The sequence below is a fragment of the Pseudopodoces humilis genome, chromosome 1, assembly GCF_049639895.1.
Source record: "Pseudopodoces humilis isolate 2021_Gansu_Grassland_sample_001 chromosome 1, ASM4963989v1, whole genome shotgun sequence".
Taxonomy (NCBI): domain Eukaryota; kingdom Metazoa; phylum Chordata; class Aves; order Passeriformes; family Paridae; genus Pseudopodoces; species Pseudopodoces humilis.
In genome coordinates, this window is record NC_142200.1 from 10,992,279 (window position 1) to 11,014,830 (window position 22,552).

Genomic DNA, 22,552 nt, shown 5'->3' on the forward strand with positions numbered 1-22,552 from the left:
ATGTGCACCTGTCTAGGTGCTAGCTGAAATGAAGCAAAACACACTGGCACGGACACTGGCTCTTCTCGGACAGAGTTTGTAGGATAAATTTTAATTACTCGAATTCCTTTATTTCCGTCTCAGCCATGGTTATTCATGCACCACTGTGTGTGTGAACGGAAATACAGACCCCTTGCACCTCTTTCCAAGTCTAAGGCTTATTCTTCCGTACATCCACGTTCCTGCTTCTACAGTAGTTTCTTACTAAAACACGTAGCAGCACAGCCCGTGTCCCTCGAGGAGCAGCAGCTGTCCCTTTGGAGCTCTGCACGCCGAGCCATCCGGGCCGGGCTCCATCGCCCCCAACGGAGGCTCCCGGGCCCCCGGTGTGTTTGGCCTGCGCTGCCGTGTGCCGGCGTCACACGCGAGCAGGCACTGAGCCACGGCCGCTCTGCGAGAGGAAACAGAGGGTTTTGACCACGATGTTTCGTAAAATTTGGCAGAGTTAATGTGCAAACTGAATTACTTTAAACCCCCACGTTTCATACAACCCACTCTCACAGTCTTGCCTATCGTCTGGCATTTGTGGGAGAGGATGAATGAGCAGCCTCACAGCTGCTGCCGGCTGCACTCCCCAGGCTGCAGCTTTGCTGAGAGCTCTCAGCTCGGTATCGGGAGCCTCAGGCAGACGCTTGTCACCAGAAACAGCCGAACTTCGGCCATTTCGGCCAATGTCACCAGAATAAAACAGTTTCTTCGCCCAATGCTAAACATGCAGTCAGCTACTGCCCAGAAGAACGGGACCGGGACCAGCGGGGTCCTCGAGGCGACCCCTTCGGCAGCGGGGCGCGAACCCGCGATCCCCGGTCCGCCGGCCGCGCGGGGCCAATGGGCGGCCGCGCCGGTGACGCGGAGGGGCGGGCGGGGCGCTCTGCGCGGGGCCGGGCCGGGGCGGGCGCTGCCGCCGCGGGAGCAGCACGGGCGGGTGGAGCGGGCTGTTCCCGGAGAGGGCAGGCAGCGGCTCGGCAGCTTTGGCTGTAGTCTGCTCCGCTGGGGTTGCTGGAGTCCCTTCCAGGCTGCTCCGCGAGGACCGGCTTGACGCTCGATCCCTTTTTATAGAGACCGATCTTTTCCCCCTTGTTTTTTCGGGGTGCGCTTCGCCCAGCGCCGCGGGCGCCCGCTGCCCTGAGCGCTGCCGTGCCGGGAGGCGCGGGGGGCCGGGGCTGCGATGCGCAGAGATGGGGCCTGTGGCTGCTCCCGCATGGGCTCGTAGTGCCCGCTCGGCGCTGAGTGCCCGGGTGCCGGGGAGGTGCGTGTAGGAGAGAAGTGCCAGTAGCGCTGGATTTCATCCCGCTCTAGAGGTGCAGGCAGACAGGGATTCAGGTGTGTTGGGGTGTGGTTTTCCTTTTTGTTAGGGTATTTTTATTTTTTTTCCCCTCTCATTGCCTGTATCAGTTTGTTTGCCCCTTCCCCCCCCCCCCCCCCTTTTTTTTTTTTGGGTGAGGTGGGAGCCCGGGGTGTCTGATTTTCTCCAGCTGAGCAGTGCAGTTGCAGCGGTAGCGGTGAAATCCTGCTCCTCCTGTGAGCTCGAGCCAGGAAAATGGAGGCTGTGATAGAGAAGGAATGTAGTGCGCTCGGAGGGCTCTTCCAGACCATCATAAGCGACATGAAGGTAAGAGGCTCAGGAGTGTGGGGGGAGCACAGGGGAGGGCCAGCGTCTTCCCTCTTGGCCCGGCGAAACTTTGCCCCGGGCGGTGCAGCCGCAGCGGGGGCTGGGGGTAGCGCGACCTCCCCGCGGCGCTGGGGGGACGCTGCCCCGTGGCTGGGTCCGCGTCCCCGCCGGCGGGACCAGCCTGGCAGAGGAGCTCCCTGGCTTCACACCCAGGATTTGGGGCTTGCGAGTTGGTTGCAGGACACCACCTCTCTCTCCTTCCACCTTCCCTCTTTTCTCTGTTTGTCCTGCTCAAACACGCAGGCTGTTACCTTGCACCAGGGTCAGCGATTTCCAAGCCTGCCTCTTTATTTTGCAAATATTTTTATCCTCCTTTTTCTCCCCTGGTGTGGGCTGTCAGATCGGTAGCAGAATGAATGCAGCGGGGCGGGAGCGTGGTGCGGAGAGCCGGGCACGGAGCATGTCAGCCGTGGGGTGGGGCTGGGAAGGGCAGTGTGAGCGTTTCGGTGCCAAGCTGATGGGCGCGATGGAAAAAAAATCTCTGCCTGGAGATGCTCAAAAGTTGATGTGTTCCTGAATTAAAATTGCGGCTCAGTCGGTTATGTGGTATTATTTTCACGCTGTGTATGCTCGTGGAGGTGGCATTTCCTTCTTTCTGTGAATGGACGCAAAGGTTTCGAGTCCCGGGGTCCACCAGCCACCAAAAACCTGACTGTGCTGATCCCGTCTCTGCCAAAGGGTCCCTTTGAGAGAGGCGCTCCCACTGTATCCTTGGCACCCAAGGGCACTTCTGCAGGGTTTTCTTTGGATGAGCGGGTGCCTCCCACCCTTCTCTCGTGGAGATAAATAGCGTAAAAGCGTTGCTGTGTTCTGCCCGTCATGTCTCCCCCAAACCCCAGGGCTCGAGGCGCCCAGCCCCCGGCACACGGCCGTACTGCAGAATACTGCAGTGTTCCCCTGGACAAGGGCAGCTTGTCTTCCTGCCAGGGCCGACTGGGAAGGATGCAGTTGTCGGGAGATGTTGAGGGACGTGTCAGATAATGGGGGACTGCCGTAATTTAAAGGCGGTAACCGTGCATGCTATGCTTTTCCCAGCCAGGGCACGGGATTTCTCTGGGTGTTTTAATCCGTGCAGGGCTGGTGAGCAGCGAGGGCTGCGGGAGAAAGAGCTGCCAGGTAGTATTGGAGGACAGGGTCTGCTCTGAGAGGGAGCCTGGCAGAGGTGAATGGCTTCTAGTGTATTTTTTTGGGAGGGTGGAGAAGCTGTTTGCACTGGAAGTTATTTTTTGGCAAGTATTCCTACGCACCTTCCTCTCAACAGATCTTGGGAGACATTTAATTAAAAGCGTGGTTTGTCAAGAGCAGGCAGATTGCAGAGAGGAGGGGGGGGAGTCTGTGTCTATCTGTCAAGACAATGCTGCAGACCTGGCAGTGCTGGTCCTCAAGCTCTCAACCCCCTCAGATTTTTAATAATGACTGCACTTCAAAATAAACCCTCCCAAAACAGGATACAATCACAAATTCTGGAATCATTTTAGTGGCCAGTAAAGGGAACAGACAGGAGATGTTCTGTTCCACATGAAGTGTGGTTTTGGGTTTCATCACAGAGGGACACTGAGGATGTTTATTCTTTCCTTTTCATAAGTGATGCATTTGGTTTTTCTTGCTCTTAAGCCAGTGGCCCTCTGTGTGGATTCATTTTTTTTTTCTTCTACACATTGCTACTTGCATGGGAATGCTGCTCATCAAAAAACATGTTGACATGAGCATATGGAGATGGGCACAGGTGTGAATATTTTTTTCTTAATGCTCCATAGTAGTGGAACCTGTTTTGTGAACTGGCAGTTACTGAAGGGGGAGGTTTGAAAGGAATTGTTGAAGATCTTTAGCAGCATGGTAGTTGTTATGGTTAAAAAATTTGCTCATTATTTAGCATGAGTAGAACAAAGAATTTTTACCTGTAGATCAATTTGATGCAGCTGATGCTGTACTACTGATGAGATGCACTAGGATTCTTTGTGAATTGTGCACAAAGGAGCACAATGATTTTTAAGGAAAAGTAGCTATTTTTCTGATAGTTAACCAGAACCTCTCAACTAGTCATACCTTTAGTAGTATAGTGAAAATTACCATTTTAAGTGCTCTTTCACGTAGTCAGATCTGTGTGGGCAGGCTTCTGGCAGGATCGTGGAGATGTTGCGTAGGGGTCTGCCCACGCATACCCAAGTGCACTATCCGTGCCTATTTCTCATTGCAGGCTGTGATCAAGGCCCCACATGCCCTGCAGTGTTGAGAGATTTGATGCAGCATGCACCTTTTTTTTAACTAAATGGCTCACAGGTTCTTTTATCATATGTATTGCTCTACCTTAAACTTTGTTATAAAGATGGTAGGGTTAATCAACAGCTTAAATTACTCTGAAGTCTTGCCAGTGGATGCAGATGGGTGCTGCAGCTGAGGTGATGAAGATATAGTACATGTGGACTGATTTTTCTCTTTGTTCACAGTAACACAGAACTGGCTCAGGTATACCTGTTGTTAATTTTGATCTCTGCCTGATCTTGACAAGGTTACAGAAACTGGAATTACAATTCTGAGCAATGTGATTGTTTCCATTTGTCTCTGTATACTGTGTTAGGTTTGAAACTTCATATGGGCAATATATGTCCAGTGTGACTGACATCACATTTTTTGACAGCAAGATTGTGTCTTGCTGGCTGAGGTCTCCTGAATGGCATTTAATGTTTTCTCTGTATACCCCAAATTTTTCTCTACCCTCTACCAAAAATATTTTTGTGGCTAACAAAACCTGCTCCAAAGCAACTCAGCATAAAACTAAGTGATTTGGAGAAATGATGTAATGAGTAAATATAAGAACAGTTAATAAACATCCCATTTGTACTGCACGTGTGCATTGCAGAGTCACAGAATATTCTGAGTTGGAAGGAACTCGCAAGGATCATTGAATCCAGCTCTTAGCGCTGCACAGGACACCCCAACAATCCCACCATGTGTCTGAGTGCTTTGTCCAAACAGTTCTTAAAATCTGTCAGGTTTGGTGTTGTGACCACTTCCCTGGGGAACCTGTTCTAGTACCCAAACACCCTCTGGGTGAAGAAACTTTTCATCATAGCCAGCCTAAACCTCCCCTGACACAGCTTCATGCTGTTCCTTCGGGTCCTGTCACTGGTCACCAGAGAGATCAGTGCCTGCCTCTCCACTTCCCCCCGTGAGGAAGCTGTAGATTGCAATTAGGTCGCCACTCAGTCTCCTCCAGGCTGAACAGAACATCTGGAACTTCAACCCCCTAACAAGGGAAGTCCATTTTTTCCATTCCAAACAAGGGTCAGATTTGTTGAGTAATATGGTGGTGTACATGATGACAGGGTTGTTTGTGTAAAGTCCACAATGGGAACTGTACTTGGCCGTTGTGCTCTAGAATTTGATTTCTATGCTTTGAGATTACAGGATCTGATTAAAGAATCATAAAGGTGGGAGCATGTGTGCCCATCCCATCTTTATTTTGATCCACTGTCACAGCCCTGATGTTTCCTACAATACATCACTGAGCATGTGGCACTTATGATTTGTTACGCCTTTATGCAAAATCTTTTTCAAAGCAATCAAAGTTTATAAAAACAAAAATAAAATATGCATGTCCCCTCAGAGGAGTAGTCCTGTGTGCTACGTGCAGACACTGTGCAACTTGTTTTTGAATGCGGTGAATTTTCCGTAGCTCCTGTGGGAAGGGAGTATTTGATCTGAATGGTTTGTAACTCATTTCTTGCAACTGAAAAATGAGGTACTGTAGTGTGCTGTTAATTTCAATATCTCTTTTAGTGCAAAGCGAATCATTGCAGTTAATTTTTGGGAGGGCTTGTGGCAGATGGGTTTCAAAAGAACTTGTCTTCTCATGCAGAGCAGATTTTCTTTAATGCTTCTTTTCATTTTGAGTTGATTTTACATTCCTTTTAATCACATTGTTCTCCGCTGTCCTGAAGGAAAAAAAAAACAACTCTGAAAACATTGAAATTGGCTGTGTTTGTAGTTCACCACTTGTATGATGGCGTGTCTTCGGCTTTTAGAATTCTCTTTATTTGTCTTGCCTCTTCTGCCAGCATGTGTTTTGACAGAGCAGGGGCTTGCTGTGTATGTATGTACAGCACCTGACACCTGTGGGGTGGGCATGGGAGGAAGACGAGTAATGAGCAGTTGGATGAGCACAGGTTGTCTGTGGCTTAATTTATACCAAGTCAGAGGATTTACTAAATTTTTATGGGTCAGGTGTGTATTACCAGTTAGTCTCATTCATCTCCCTGCCTATGAGGGATGAGCAGGTATTGTCCTGAAACAAGGTTCCCAATGGACATGTGAGTTTTTGGAAAAATTTAGAAACTCTTTTATTATATGTGTATGTGCCTAATTTATATTTGTTTAGCTGAAAGCTCAATAAAATCAACTTTTTTGCTTCTGGCAGTAACCTCTACTTTAATATTCTAGAGGAAATGCTGGGACTCCTGGACTAGGCAGTGGTGCACCTTTTCTTTCAGCCATGCAAAGCTCTTGGTTGAAGCAGAAGAGAGAGATGTGAACATAGGGCATGAGAAACATTTATGTTTTTGCAGCCTTTTATCTGCTTTTAGAAGGTGATCCTTGAGAGGCAGCATTTTAATCTTGCTTTTGTAGAAGTTGGAACCAGGGGTGGCCACATCAAGGGTTGAGAGTTTTTTGTTAGGTAGCCCTGTTTGCTCACAAGGGATGTCCTCATGATATTTGCACAAATAATATAAACTGAGGAAAAAATATTTTGTGGAACAAATAGAACTGCTGAGATAGTTACTACAGCAAGTACAGCTGCAAGTCCTCGGTGTTTAGGTTAATCCAAGGAATGGCACACGTACCAGAAAACCTGGGTAAATTTATTTTACCGTGACATGTAGTGCAACAGCTCTTCCCCAGCTGTGCTTTATTTGAAGCTCGAGATCTCTGTGGAGATTAGGAATGTTCAGCTGGATGATTTTAAGGGCTAGTTTCAATCCAATTGTTAAGGATGATAACTACTGCAAGGAAAAGCAAATGTGTCATGTATTGGGACTGGCACAGTTTAACACCTTTGTTGGTGACATTGACAGTGGGATTGAGTGTTCCCTCCGTGGGTTTGGTGATGCCACCCAGCTGGGTGGTGCAGTCATCATGCTGAAGGGGAGCAATACCATCCAGAGGGACTTGGACAGATTTGAGATGTGGGACTGTGTGAACCTTACTGCACCTTGAGTACCTAAAGGGGTCTGCAAGAGAATTGGAGAAGGACTTTAGACAACGGCATGTAGTGACAGGACGAGGGAGAATGGCTTCAATAAAGAAGGCAGGGTTAGATTAGATACAAGTAAGGATTTTTTTTTTAATGGATGTTCAGAACATATTTTCCAGAGAAGTTGTGGATGCCCCTCCCTGGAAGAGTTCAAGGGCAGGTTAGATGGAGCCCTGAGCAACCTGTTCTAGTGGAAGGTGTCCCTGCCCATGGCAGGGGGGGTTGGAACAGATGATCTATAAGGTCCCTTCCAACCCAAAGCATTCTGTGATTTTCTGTGCAGCAGGCAGGTAGGTACAGGCTTGGAGAGGAAGTACACCTGCCGTGTTGCACTGGCATGTCCCTTACACAACAGTCTTTAGGACAACTATCTATTTCAAACCTAGCAAACTGGTATTTCTTCCCCTTCACAAAAAGTCTGAAATGAGTTAATTTGGAGCTTTTCTTCCCACTTACTTTGTTCCTCAAAGGTTTTACCACCAAGGCATTTGGAGCTTAGCTGGCTGCTCTGATTTCTTACCCCTCTACTTCCCAACCACCTGCTTGCTTAGGCAGTTGCTTTGTGTACACTGAAATTCTTGCCTTTTCCAAGCAGCTGCAGTATCTTCCTGTAAACATCTTTGAGGGGGAGGGATTGACATGTAGCAAAGGCTGAACGATGGTGCAGGAAGAGAGCCACTGCATGCCTGCCTAGACACTGGGGTTCAAGCACCAGGGCATAGCTGGGAACATACTTAGTCAAGTAGTTTATTTTTTAGGGACACATGCTTTCTTGATCCAAATACTTTTGTCTGAGCGTGAACAATTTATAACTGCTGAACATTTGCTATGTAAGTGTGTAGGGGGGTGGCTTATCCTATGACATACCCAGAGCAAGGATTTTTAATATCCCTTAAGAGTACTCCTTTTGGACCTGGCAGGATGCCAAGAACTGCACAATAAGGTTTGTGAGGTTCTAAGTGTGGAAGGAGTTGTGCAGTGCTGCATGAAACACAATTGACTGAACAAATGTTGGAGAACAAGAAGTCTGTGTAATTACGGGCTTAGTGCTGGTTAATACCTAACAGGAGGTGATATTCAGTGGAGTTTGCTGCTTCCTTCCTGAGTTCTGAGTGAACTGAACTCAAATATTTGTTAGAAAATACCTGAAAAGCTCCAAAAAAGTTTTTTTTTTCTCATTTTGTTTTTTGAAGCACAGAAGTTGCAAGAGTTGGCAGAGTATTCTTGTGAATCTGTGAACAGCATCTTCTGCATTGCAGTCTATACGTTTTCAACTTTTGAAGAACATTTTTAAGGTTCATGGTCTACCCAAAGACAGTGTGGTCCTGAAGATAAGCAGAGAGTAAAGTAGGAACTATATCTAAAAAGGCTTTTTGGTCTACTTCAAAGCATGCAAAGATGAGAATAGAGAAGTTTGAGTTAGTATCATAAAAAAGACTACTCTTCAGAATAAAGTAGTCTCTAGGCTACATATATAGAAATGCATTTTCCTCTTCAAGGGTACATTTTCAATTTGAAGATTATGTCTACCTTGATACTTTAAGGTGCCAAGCAGTGCTTTGTTTGCTGGGATCTATGCTGACCTTTAAGAACATTGATTGACTTTTTCCTGCTGGGCTGAGATTGTTTGAATGCCAAGATGTTTGGAAGAATTGGAGACAAAATGTCTTGTAGCTTTGTGGCTAAGACCATAGCAGCTTTCATCTTCAAAGTGCTCTCTGTGTGACTTGGCTCCAAGGAATGGCTCCCATTTCAGAGAAAGGCAAGCTATGGCTGCAGGTTTAGTGAGTTCTGCTCCCTCCCCCTAGGACAAGAAGAAATTGGGTGTATCTACAACATGGAGTTAATGAGGGGAGGCTGTTTACCCTCCCAGTATAATAGGTTTCTATCTTCACATGCGCACTACTTTGTTTTTACTGATTAAGATGTGGTGCTGTTCACCCCTGCGATAACCCAGTGTTTGCAGGCAGAAGAGATGACATCTAAAAATGATTGATAAATTCTCAACAGAAGTGTCCTGAACTCCTCTCCTGTAACTGAAAGTGTAGGACCTCTCTTAGTTTTTAGCAGAGAAGCCTGACTGGAACATCTTAACCGTCAGCTGGTTTATCATGAGGAATTTATGGGGTTTTGTGTGAGCTCTGTACTTTTCACTCTTCTGGTCAACAATCATAAGTGATATGTAGTTGATTTGAATTTTAGGATGTTAGCTGGAGTACAGTCATTCTTTAACAAAACATTCTTGGAGGAATGAGCTTGTGTTGGTGTGTGCAATGCTACTGATGAGTGTGTAACTAGAGACATTTGGTTCATGGTACAGAAAGGTTCTCATTTTGTCTTCCACATAAACTCCCACCATGCTTCTCACCTGAGCATGAGATGTTTGGGGTTTTTTTGCCACGAAAGTCACATTTGTGCTTTTTCATGTTTCCAAAGCCCTCTGTGTAGAGTCATAATATGGATTTTTTTGTTCATCAAGCTGTATTTGTGATGTCTCCTAACAATACCATTCATGAGCAAACTACATGGATGCTAATTGCCCATAAGCAAACCAAGGGTCTACTTTGGAGCTTGAAAGGGATTATTTATCATCTCATAAGTAAAATGGAAAGAAATTAGCCTGTGATAAGCATTCTTGTACTTCACTGTCTGTGAGGCAAAGTTCGATAAGTGTTAAAAACTTGGGTACCTGGCTGCTGTCTTTCCCCAGTAGATACTTTTCTGATTAACTTAAGTGCTTGTTAGTAGTTTGGGTCCTGGAGATGACTGCTCATGGGATGGAGATTGTTGAGTGGATGGTCAAAAATTAGGGTTTCTGCTTGCTTGGAAAGAAGTGAGGAGACCCCAGTCATGTTGGTGACATTACCAGCACAGGGCTGTTGGCTTGAGGCTGTTCTGTGTAGGTATTAACTTGACTGACTGCTTCCTGATATTTTAATTATCTTCTTTTTGATCCAGCTAAAATATTGTGGGTTTAGAAAATAGCTGCTGACTATGTGCAGTGGCCACTTAATGACTGAGTGGATGAAAGGTGGTATTGATGAGTCTCTGAGGAGAAATCTGCTATTCGGGCTGGCAAACTTGTTCAGACCTGCAGTGAAGAATGTGGAACTAAATGCTTCCTCTGGAAGACTACTTAATGTCCAGCTTTTCATGTGGCATGGGATAAAAGGTCTCTAGAAGCTGTGGCTAGTTGTTTCCCACCACCCTCCATGTCTTGTGAATAGCTTCCTATGTTTAGAGAAGGAGAGACTATGTTTATGCATGATGTATTTTCTCACAGTATGAGTCTAACTTTTGTTTGCTAATTACTCAATCTTGGATTTACACCATGAAGTGGCTGCTTTGGAACTTAGTTTCTTCATCTTAGAAACCATGAAACTGAGCTGTGGATGGGACAGATTTGACATGGTCCCTGTTGACATAGAAGGAGGCTCATGAGTTAGATTTGTAAACTAGGATGAGTTTTCATGGGTCCTTGCTGTGCTACAAATTGTAGTCAAAACCATAGAGCAACTGGTATCCTCCACTGGGGATGTTTAAGCATGGGCTAAAGCAGTGCAGGTATTATTACAATACAAATTTAAGACTCCAGAGCTCTGACAACGGAATGGTACCAGGCTTGGCTTCCCTCCTCCTTTAAATGGTTATTGAGATCTAATAAATATGTGTGTTCTTGCAAAGTAGCGCTGCATTTCAGTACTGCTGCTAAGGGAACTGGGCATTCTTTAGAGTTCTTCAGGTGGTTTAAGAATGTAAAAAAAATATCTATCTGTGTGGTTGTTCTTTGGGTTTTTTACCCCAATGGTGTGAATATCCTTTTCTGGACTTTCTTGACTGGATTTTATTCTTGATTTCTTCCATGTCATTATCTGTTTATCATTCTAATGCACTATTGAAACTAAAAACTAAACAGTTTTGAAAATATTAAACACCTGGTTCTGTGATAAACAGAAGAAATACTCGGTTAATAGTTTTTTTAATAGTGTATGAGATGTCTTCAGTTGTGTTTTGTTGAGTAATTTTCAATGTTGTGATAATGTATCACCTTGAAAAGCAAAGCTCGGCATGCCTGTTTATACTATGCGTGCTGAGGGAAACTGGTTTTTAATCCTGCCATTCCCTAAACAAGAGGCAGAAATAATGGAAGTAAATATCTGGATACAAGACTGTGGTTTTAATTACCCCTGCTTTATTTCCTGAAGGGTAGTTACTGGTTAAATGACATCTTATGCTGATCTTGGATGTGCTTTTACTTTCACCTGCATGCACTACAATTTCTCAGACCCTGAGTCTGTACCTGTCTGCTCCTCTGTTCAGTAATGTGTGTGTTCAGCTCTTGTTGTGAAATCCCCTGAAGTTCATGTTATTTGCTGTTGATGCCTTTTCACTCCTGGCCCAGCACAAATTGAGAATCCCTTTTGCTGATGGAGCTAAGCTCAAACTTCCCCTACGCTTGACCATTCCTTTAGGTTAGAAAGACAGATGGGACTTCAAAGCCAGGTGGTCCCTTTCCTTTTCTTGTGGGAATATTTCTGCAGGACCTCTATATGAATGTATTTCTCTTCCTGAAAGAGTTCTAGTGAAAGGAAGCTGCCTGACCTTTCAGAGTTGCCTGTTACCTGGTCTCAGAATTGAATGGGTTGTGCAATCTGAAACTTCCCTGCTGAAGCCAGACTGATTGTTTCTTGTCCTGTACCACTGGAAAATAGATGATGGGCAGCATCAGGCTATAGGATGCTCTTGAAATCAGTATTGTGACCTGGCTGAGTTCTCATTCTGAGTACAAGAAATAGTAGATAGGGTAGATTTACATTGGACACAAATTGAGTCACACTGGTGAGACAGTGAAAAAGGTCACCCAGAAAAGTTGTGGATTCTCCGTCATTGGAAGTGTTCATATTCAGTTTTGATGGGTTTGAGAACAGCCTGATTTAGAAAAGATATTCCTGCTCATGACAGGGGGCTTGGACTAGATGGTTGTTAAATGTCCCTTCTAAATTAAGCTGTTCTGTGATTCTATGCATTTGAAGTGAGGTGGGTAAAACCAAAGGAGTAATGGAATATGTTTTGTGTACAGCTGTCATTATAAAGACTGAAGTCTCTCTTGGCAGTAAAATTCCTATTTCAGTAGTGTAGAAGGATTTGAGACTTTAGATGCAGCTTGGAAACATTCATGAGACAGGCTCTTGATGCTTTTCAGAGTAGAAAGAGACAAAGCCAACAAGCAGAGTTTTTTAGATGAAGAAGATCAATTGTGAACTCCAAGGGAAGATGATGCTGATTCTTTGCAAGAAGACGTTTTGTGACTTGTTAAGGGTCTAGGCAGTCCTATCCATGAATCATGGACTTGGTTAAATTAGTGGATTGTACAGAGGATGTATTAATGTTTGGTAGCACTTTTTAACTCTTGCAGTTATAGCTGGCCAAGTGCTCTTTTACCCAGTTTGCTATTGATTCTTCTAGAAAAGAAGAACTTCCAGTGCCAAATGTTACCTGAGAAGGGAAACTGACTATCAACCATTGTGTCTTCCAATATGTTGAGACATCTATGGCTGGAGCCCTCTCTTTCTTCTTCCCCCCTGCCCCCTTTCTCTTTCTTTTAGACTGTTACTGTTTTCCTGTCCTCTTCCATTCCACTCTTTACTGGTTTTGTCTGTTAAAGGACTCAGGAAAAGTGGTAGTCTCTATGTGCAAACCATACTTGCTAATTGCCATTTCTTGTAATATCTGTGTCCTTGTCTGGTGTTTAGCACAATAAATTCTCTTTGCTACTTGGAGGTAGTGTAGTGAATGCCACAGAAATGAGACATTCATAATAATCCTTGTGATTCTGTTATCTGGTAAAAAAAGAAAAAGAAATCTTTTGTTTCCAGCATAATTTACTTTGGAGTGGTAGGAGGACACATGCACAAGCCAAGTTACAATTTTTGTTCCAAAAATAGATGTATGGCATTTGGATGCGTTATTCGGGCGTGGAGCTCTGTAACACTGTTGTGTGTTTGGGACTCAATTTTTAGTTTATCATAGCTGAACAACAGCACTGAGGTGGAGAAGTTCTAACTCCTGTAGCCTGTGTAGTTGTTTTTTTTTTTCCATTTAATTGAAGTCTTGCAGTTAGTCATTGTTAGTTCTTTCCTGGAAGGCATACAGCTCTTGGTTTGATAACCCTTGAGATAAAACCAAGGGGCAGCTCTAGCCTGGTTCCTCTCTCTGTTACCCCTCTAGCTGAAGCAGCCAAATTTAGATTCTGGATTTGCTTTACTGAAGAGCCACCTCCCTGTTTCTTTCCCCCTGCCCCAGAAGTTTAGATGGGTTGTTGCTGTGAACAAGATTCCAGATTGTTACTGCTACCTTTGTACTTGATGTCCCAGCAAGAGCTGGTAATAGGGCTGCAAAGCCTTTCTGATAAATGAGAGCCCTTAAAACAACACCGTCAAGGGTTTTTTGAAGATGGAATGAGTCTTGTCTGTGGGAATTGGGGTTCATGGAAATAAATTAATAAAGTAAGTGTATTTTTGCTTAATGGGAAAAGAAGAATCAACTTCTTGGCAGAAAGAGTGACGGAACATTTTAAAACTGTCAAGGCTGCTGATACACAAGTTGTAATCTTAGATACAACAATCTGGGTTCCTATTCTTGCCATTAGATGTCATCAATAACAATTTCAGAAGATATGATCCTTTGCTGCAAGTCTACTCTTCCTTTTTTGAGGAGTCACTGAGTTTCTCATGTCTCTTCTCACTCCTGGTGCGGGATCACTGGCCTGAAGGGAAGGGAGAAACTGTCTTTCATAAATATTCCATAAATATTCTGTAGAGTTGTGTTTATGTAAGTTGGTTGCGCTGGTTCACCAACAAAAAAAAAAAATCAACACAAGACTTAAATTCTTATTCCAAAGCTGCATCTTGGTAATAATTTCCTGCTCTTCCCTAGTGTGGAGGGCTGACCTTGGCCAGCTGCTTTTTTATCTACTCTTCCTTAATGGGATGGGGGAGAAAATAGTAAGAAAAAGCTCAGTGATTGAGACAATGACACAGAAATCTTGCTAGTTATTGTCATGAGCAAACCAGACCTGAATGGAGAAGATGAAATTTATTGCCAATTAAAATAGATGTGAACGGTAAGGAAGGTATACAAAATTAAGACAGCTGCCCATGTCCATGGGTGTAGGATGGGATTTCACAGGATGATGATGGTTCTCCCTTTTCCCGGGGGCAGTCCAGGAGCTGTGGCTTCGGAGGCCTCCGCCCAGGTCTGGGTGTTGGTGTCTGGCACTCCAGACACACTCGCTGTCCCTGAGGGGAAGCTGTTTCATGTCCCTAATTGCGCACTGGCTACCTGAGTGACAGGCACGAGGCACTGGTTTGTTTCTCAGCCCCGAGGCAGAAAGGTGTTTTCCGTGTTTTCCCTGCCTGTGTTTGGCACAGATTGGCTGGAGCTGGGCTGTGGGATCAGGTGACTAATCACCTATAAGCCCACTAATTAAGCAATGGGGTAGGATAATGGCATGCTACAGCTGACTGTGACATGCTGGGCAGGCAGCTGAGCCCCGCTGAGGAGCTCCAGGGGCCCTGATGCCGTGGAGTGTCATGGTAGTGGGAAACACCCATTCCGTGGAGGACAGGTCAAATTTATTCCTTCAATGATGAAGTAGTAATTGGGCACAAAGTTATTTTGGGGAAAATAGTCTTTGGATTAGTCCTTTAACAGTTTTTAAGAAAATTTTTTAAACAAACTCTCACTGTAATCGATCCCTGGCTTAAACCATGAGGAGCTAAATAGGAATTTGTGACCCAGAATCCTGCCATGGCTCTTTCTGAAGCATGGCTGGACCAGGGGGAGGCCTTCTGCTTTCACAGATAACACCAAGCCTGAGAAACCCTGACATTTGAAAGGGGAAAAATAATTTTCTTTATCAGACAGCTGAAATTGTAAATTGCAGGGGGAGCAGAGGAAGCTCTGGGAGAGGTAGCATTAAAAAATACTGTGTTATTATTCTTCAGAAGAGGCTTTATGTTGCAAGAGCATGTCTTGGACAAAGACATCGAATTCCACCTGCTGTTTCTTTGTGTTTAAATTGAGAAAGTAATACATGTTGAATCAAGGGTGTATGTGTTTTTCACCATTGTTAGGATTTCTCTAGATGCTGCTTTTGACAACAGCAAGAGCAGTTGGTGGAGGTGAGACACACCGGGGCTGCCGTGCTCCAGGTGGCACAGGAAGAGGTCTTGGAGAAGGAGCTGCTGCCCAGGGCGCTGGTGCTGTGCAGATTTACAGTACCAGTTTGATTCCTGCATAGTGGCAATGTTCTTTGGAAAAGCTGAATTGAATGATGCAATTTAGTGCGTGACTTGATGATCTGAGGGAGAGATGAGCTTGTGGATGTGGCTTCTGCAGGGAGAAGTGAGAGCAAATTATTCTGGAACCCAGATGAAGTACATGCCTCTTATTTTCAGCTGAGTTTTAGTGAGACCAAGATATGGCAAGCTGAGCAGATAATGCAGGATTTCATATCACTAATGTAAAACTGTTGGAAGGTTTTCTTTAAAAATGTAAAAACAACAAAAAAAAAAGAACTCCCAACAAAACCCACTAGCAAAGGTATTAATTCAGTGACATTAAAAACTCCCAAAAGCTCAATTTTTCTACTGTCTGAAATGAGATCAGATTCTCTTGGCTGCTATATAGGGAGCCCAGGTAAACAAACTGCATTGATTCAACCAAACAAACTGTTAAATAACGTGAGCTGTTACAGCTTACTTGAGCAGGCCTGGTTTGAGGAAAACAGCATTTTTATAGGCAAGAACTAAACATTTGTGGAAATGTTAGACTTTTCCAATTTTGCTTTCCAGGATGACCACAAAATAGAAAAAAAATGGGGGTGTTTCTCCCTGAGCTGTATTTTGATAGGAGTGTCTTAAGCTTCCCTGGGAGAGGCAGCTAAATGCAGGGCTGGTGTCAATCTCCTGCATGCCATCAGGTGTGTTTATCTGGATAATACACCAGCAAGATGGAAACATAATCAGGCTTTGGTATCCTCTGCTTGCCGGCTTGCATTTTGCTGGAGAATCCTGTAAAGCCTTGGGCCCTACTGGTGATTGTCAGGGCTTTCAGGGCTCCTGGCACCCACATGCATAATGCATGCACGGCGTGCAGGTGACAGAGACGGGGCTCAGAGAAGGGATTGCAGTAAGACTAATAGGTTTAAGGAAATAGCATTTTTTGCTTCTTTTAAATAATTTGGTTTCTTTCATTTCTAAAATGTCTGACAGTTTTTTGCTTAGCACAAAGTGCTTTATATTCTAGGTCTTGCCACCCAGATAACTGCTATTCTCTCTTTCCCCTTCTGTATTTACCGCTGGCTCTGTCATGTGTAGGGTATAACAAGGTTTTATGAACACCTGCTTTGCATTGTTCAGGGTCTTTTCCCTTTTTTTTTTTTTTTTTTTTCCTTTTAGCAAAAACCTCACAAGCCTTGGTGAAAAATACAGGGAGAATACCAATAGGCTTTTGAGCAGGTGTCTGGGAGCTGCCTTGCCAGGGTGTACTGAGGAGCTGAAATTTGTCTGACAGTTTTTGGCGAAGGGCCTGTCTTTGCCCTGAAAACTGTCTCTCATGGCACTGTGGACTGTGGATTTTGGTTTACTTACAGAAAGCAGTCCAGTTTATAAGGGTGGATTGAGTTTGCTACAAGCAACTGCACTTGCTTGCAACCTCTTCCAGTCAGAGGTGGAGTAATGTTAGCCTTGAGGATCTGCCTTATCTGGGTTTTATTGTGTTGTTGCTCTGGTAACAGCAAGTCTTATACCTTTATTAAAGGAAGCAGGAATATTTTATTTTACTCTCTAGACTCCAATCAAAGGGAAGTTTTGAGGTTTCCTTCTACCACATTTTTGCTGTTAGTGGAAAATTTGTACTTGCTCTGCAGAGAGCAATTTCAGTCTAATGAAATAATCTTTTTTGTTTTAACTTTGGCAAATAAAGATCAGGACTTGCAGGAATACTTCATATCTGTATTCTAAGTAAAACCTTGTTTTTTAATCCAGTTTTAAAAAATGGGGAAAATTCTACAGGAAACTTGAGGTCAGGAAGAATTAAACCTTCTTAAGCACTTTGTATACACTCAGTGCCATACTGTTTTATCAGCTTCAATTCATAAATCATCTCCAAGGCTTTTGACTGTTTTGGAAACAGGTCTTGCAGTGACAAGGCAGCTGTCAGGAAAGTTTGCTGTCTCAAGCTGTCACTGTGCTTTTCTGTGTCCTGTTATAAAATTATCTTGAGGCAGTGCTTGAGGTGGTCTCTTGGTCAAGTCACACATTTATTGTACAGGCTCTGAACCAGAAAAAAGCACAGATGATAAGTTGGTAAAGAAAAACATCTGTGATGCTGCCTTTGGTTTTGGGAGCTTCTCTATGCATACTGTTGCAATATACTAGTACCCTGCTTTGAATGGGCTTGGTTTTGTTATGTCCATCCAAAGAAAGACATTTCTTTTTGCTACTTCAGTTGAAATCCCTCTTGCCCAGTGTTTCTATTCAGAAAAACTGTAAAGCCTCATCAGAGGACTACTGTTTCATCTGGATTCTGAAGCGGTCAATTTTGGAGTTCGTGGATTAGGATTGAGTACAGTTTTAGTTATTGTTTTACTGTAGTTTAATTTGATCTATAGTATTAAAACCAGAATTCTCAAATTAAGTGTTCATTGTTGTGTTTTGTTTTTCTTGCAGGGAAGTTACCCAGTGTGGGAAGATTTTATAAATAAAGCTGGGAAACTGCAGTCTCAGCTTCGGTAAGTTCTATGTTACACAGTCAAGATCCCCTACAGTTCCTTGGATGTGCAAACAGTAAGATTAAATGCAGCTTTTGCAAGGGTAATTTTCTAAGCAGGTCCTAGTAAAATTGTGCATATTTCTTAGTCAACACCTGCATGTAATTTTTTAAATACGACTACTGGTGTTTTAATGTATTTAGGAAAATTCACAATATGCCACCAGCTATACATAATAAATGTAAAATGGGCTAAATTTCATGGATTTTGATGAAAAATTGGAAAAATAGTTCATTGTTGTTTAGTGAGCACACATTTGGAGTTAGGTCTATGTTGCCCTTTTTATTAGTGTAGAATACAGAGGGGTTATGTTGGAAGAAGGCTCAAAATATTAAAAAATCTTTGGCAGCCTTAACAGCATTTTTTTCAGACTTAAAAATTAAGGGAATTGCTTTGCTGGATTGGTGATTATTAAAACTTAAGGGTTTGGAGTATACTTAGAAAATGGCATTCTGTATGTTTTAATATATGGCAGATGTATCACACTCAGATCAATTCCACCTCTAGAATTTGTTCATTTGTAAAATTTGTTTCTGCTAATACAAGCTCCATTTCCTCACAATTCTCTCCAAACCACAGTCTCTTCTCTGCTGTATAAAGCACCAGGATTTTTCCCCAGCAGCTGTAGTGGTAACAGGTTATTGGCAGTCTGGTTTGTGGTTCCATGTTGCATTATGAACCATTCCCAATGAAGCCAGGGTTAGCTTCATTTGCCCTAAACAGCTGAAATATGCTGTTCTGCTACACCATGCCTATCATGCCACACTTCCATGTGGTTTTTTTTTTCCTTTTCCAGCAATCATGTCACAGTGAGTATGGAAGATGTAGAGGAAGTAGAGAAAGAAGATAAATGGAGAACTTTCCTAGCCTTTTGTACTCTTCAATCACAGGCCTTCTGGGATGACATGAGGCATAATTTTGTTTATTTCCCAGTCCTGTGGAGCTGCATTCAATCAGTGCAGTGCTACAGGAACATGCAAGCAGGCAGCTTGAAAGCCTGTGTTTGAGGATTTGCTGTTTGTTTCTAGCAAATGTGAGCCTTTTGCTGCTGTTTCATTTCTGCGTGCTCTGATAAAGAACAGCAGATGTCATTTGAGCTGGAGCCAGGTCTTTCTGGATCTTGTTACTGGGGAAATGGAACTTTGTTATTAGCAATATAATTAATAATTAACAGCATAGTACATGAATAACAGTGTGACCCATGAGTTTGGAAGATGAACATCACAAATAGTGTTAAGGAAAATTCTAGAAAAGATTTTCTGGTTCCAGAGCCCAGTATTGCTAGCTAGCTGTCAGGGTGGGGGGTTTGCCCTCCCTTTAATCCCTGGGCATGTGGAGAGTCCTTTTGCATTTGCTTGCTCCTTTCACACCTGGGGTGTTATTTTCTGTGTGTGTTCAAATCTTTTGTGCTGTCAGCAGGCCATTTACTACACTGCCAGTTATGTGCTCTGTACCTTGAGCATATTTGGAGTGAGACTTGCATAAAATCTGACCTAATTAAGCAGTCCTGTGGTCTTTCTGGCTAAGGATCAGCTTCCCTGCAAGTCTGCTGGGTTTTTTGAGGCTAGCAAGGAGCTCACGAAACAAAGTGAATATGATAGTCCCTGTTCTGGATTTTGCTTGAAAAGGCTGATTGACGCAGTCAGGAGAGAAAATCAGAGTTACTGTTAGAAAAGATGTGCAGAAACAGAACCATGAGGTAACTGTGGAGAGGGCAGAATTGGGTTTTACCTGTAGGGCCCTGGCCTACTTTGTCTTTAATTGGGTCAACCAGACTATAAACCTTCAGAAATCAGGACTGACCTGAGGTGTTGAGGGCTCTGGGGCATGCTTATCTAGAACAAATGTGTCTGGAAAATTGTAACTCACGTTTGCTGTCCACTTGAACAGATGTGTGGTCTGTGGGTGCTTTCGAAACATGGAGAGGGAATGGGCTAGTGAGGTTGACACTTTGGATTGTGAAGTCTGAGGTTGCTGGTGTACCTCTCAGGAAAGATCCTGTTTGGATGAACACTAGATCGGAAAGGGATCTTATTTATTTTGGGGGTTTGGGGATTAGTGGGTTTTGTGGATTTGAGTTGTTTTGTTTTTTTCTTGAAATGGAGGGGTTTTTTTCCTTCTTTTCCCATTTTTCCATTTGTCCAGGAACTGCAGACCAGTCTTATTTCCTAGAAATTTCTGTTTCAAGGGATGCTTTGCTCGCCACATGAAAAATGCAGGGAATTGTTTGGCCAGGATCCTAGATAAAAGAAAGTTCCTGCATGTTTATTCTTAAAATACGCATGTTCCCTGAAAATAGCAGTGGCTGTAATTTGTTCACTAATGGGTGAAGTATAATGTGTGTTAGATTTGTTTTTCATGTTTGACTGCTTAATATTACTTCATCAGAGGAAATCAGCTAGAAGGAGGGTGGCTGTGCTCTTTTGAAACAGCACCTGTCCTGTGCAATTCTCAGCATGGAATTAGTGTGGCTGCCTCCAAGTCCATAGTGCTAACACAAAGCGAGGAAGGGATTAAGAAATGAAGGAGGGAAAAGGCTAAGTTCAGATATAAAAGAGAATACTTTTTGTGGCCTCTGCAAGTTCACAGTGTTATTCTTTATAAGCCTAAATGTTTTTGGCAGTAATTAAATAGGCATCAATGAGACGCTGCTAATGTTTTGTTATCTGTATGCATTTCAGGACTACAGTAGTAGCAGCTGCTGCCTTTTTGGATGCCTTTCAGAAAGTGGCTGACATGGCTACTAATACACGTGGTAAGCAGATGTGTCAATATTGAGTTTAACAGAATGCTGTGTGGTTTATGCCATTTGTCGTAATAAAAAGAAGTCTTAACTTGTTACATTGACAAGCAGATCTGTGAGACATCTGTTAGATGGACTTGCACTTTGAAAAAGTGGCACGTGAAAAAGGAAGTTGTCTTTACTGAAAAAAAATGCTGGAAACCTGTAATTTAAATGTGTCATCAATCATGTGAACACTTCTTAATTACCATTTGAATTATACATTGATGAATAATATTTTAGAAAGCAAGATTTACAGAAATCTGTATTCACTCACGCTTCTGTACCTTGTATAAATGTAAAAGGCTTGATAGTCAGCTGGAATAAATAACTGTAGGGCTGCTGGAGACAGAGCAGATACTGGCTGATGCTATGGCCTTTGGGGTCTACCTGTAATGATGACAGGGACTTGTACTTATATCTTTGAGCAAAGACTTTGCTTGTCCTCCCCCTTAAGTCTGATGTTTTTGGTCAAACTGAATTTTCCTGGGCTGTGGGCTTCTCTAGGTAGTAGTCTCAGCTTATCGGTGTGTTTGGAGAGCCAAAACAGTGCAGCTAGCATTCTTTCCAGACTGCTGAGTTGGAAGGAGACAAAAGGCTGCTTCTCTCTGATGCTGGATTCCTGGTGACCAAGGCATCATGTGCAGATGTCCCTGCAGTGGTGTAGGGCATTCTGCATGGTCACTGTCCTTGGACAACTGCTGAAGAGTAAATCCAGAGTGCGGATAAATCACTGCTGAGGGAGTAGCTCTTGGTCACCTCTAAGGGTTTTGTAGCATTTTTTAAAGTCCTAATGTGCTGTTGACATTTGACTTGGAGAATAAGAACATAATATTGCTGATATGAAGAGTGTTTGTTCCCATTGGCAGAGTGCAAGCTCAGTCAGACTTCCCTTACCTGTGGCTGCCAGGAGCTGCCAGGAGCTGCTGGAGTGAGTACCAAGTCATAGAATGACAAGAGGGAAGAATACATCTTTTTCCTGTCTGAAGCTAATATTTACATTCTGATAAGAGGTTCCTCATTATATGTATACCTACTGTAAATTATAGGTAATCTACTCACACAAAATATTAAACGTGACAGAAAGTGGAATAAACTAAGGATGAGACCCAAGGCAGAACTTAACTTGGATTTCTAACATGTCCTTCATTCAAGAATGTTCGTTTCTCTTTCTTCTGCCTTCCCCAAGGGGAAACAAAGTAAACTACCAAAATCCTTCAGACTTGTCTTCTAGCTGTGCTGGCAGGCTTATAGGCCTTTCATTGAGATACCAGCATGACTGGAACTTTCCCACTCTCAAACAAAAATGGCTTGTGTGGGTTTTTGAAGGGTATTTTACACTTTCTGCTGTGTTGTGTCTTGTCTCTTATCTCTTCAAACACATCCTTTACAAAAGGAGCTCTGTGAATCCAGGCATGCCAAATTTGTATAGGTCCTCTGTTCTGTCTTCCCTGACTGAAAGGATAGAAGGGAATTTTGGTTTTATTTTTGGAAAGTGATGTTCTGGGCAATGAATCAAAACTCAAAAAAAAGTTAGCTGGTGGTTCTGATCTGCCTCCCAACCCAACTTCCATTTGTGCCCATTCAGGTTTATCTCTGAGGTTTCAACTTCGTCCTTTAATAAATACAGATCATTCTACCTTGCTGTGATCAGGGATAAACACCTGTCCCCATGGAAGGTGATGGAAAAAATCCCTATGACTTAGGAGGGCACAGTTCAATAAAAAATGTATTTTGCTGTTAGTATAAGGAATTCTATTCCAAAACTGAAACAGAACAAACAATATTTTTCTTCTGTGGTGTGGGAATTCTATCAGGCTCTCAGTTTTCCCTTTGAGGGGTTTCCTAAAGTGAAAAATTCTTTCTTAAATTTTGCCTGTTACTTACCAGTTTATAAAGTTATGTATCTGATTGTCTAATCAAACATCTGTCTGTGTTTCACATTGTTTAGAGGGTTAACAGATACACCAAAGT

General features: G+C 43.3%; 1 protein-coding gene across 17 annotated transcripts in view; it reads left to right on the top strand.

Moving 5' to 3' along the window:
- Nucleotides 1-960: 960 nt before the first annotated feature.
- The window catches only part of MTSS1 (MTSS I-BAR domain containing 1), a 125,545-nt gene continuing 103,953 nt past the window's right edge, over nt 961-22,552 (top strand). For 4 of the 17 annotated variants that reach the window (XM_088064278.1, XM_088064219.1, XM_014255274.2 and 1 more), the window contains exons 1-4: nt 963-1,362; nt 1,515-1,651; nt 17,696-17,757; nt 20,478-20,551. In XM_088064278.1, coding sequence (XP_087920404.1) covers nt 1,580-1,651; nt 17,696-17,757; nt 20,478-20,551 — 208 coding nt within the window. In that variant the 5' untranslated portion in view covers nt 963-1,362; nt 1,515-1,579. Of the gene's footprint in view, nt 1,363-1,514; nt 1,652-17,695; nt 17,758-20,477; nt 20,552-21,447; nt 21,510-22,552 lie in introns of those variants that run through there. The other 13 variants (XM_014255265.2, XM_088064294.1, XM_014255323.2 and 10 more) reach the window with 7 other exon arrangements.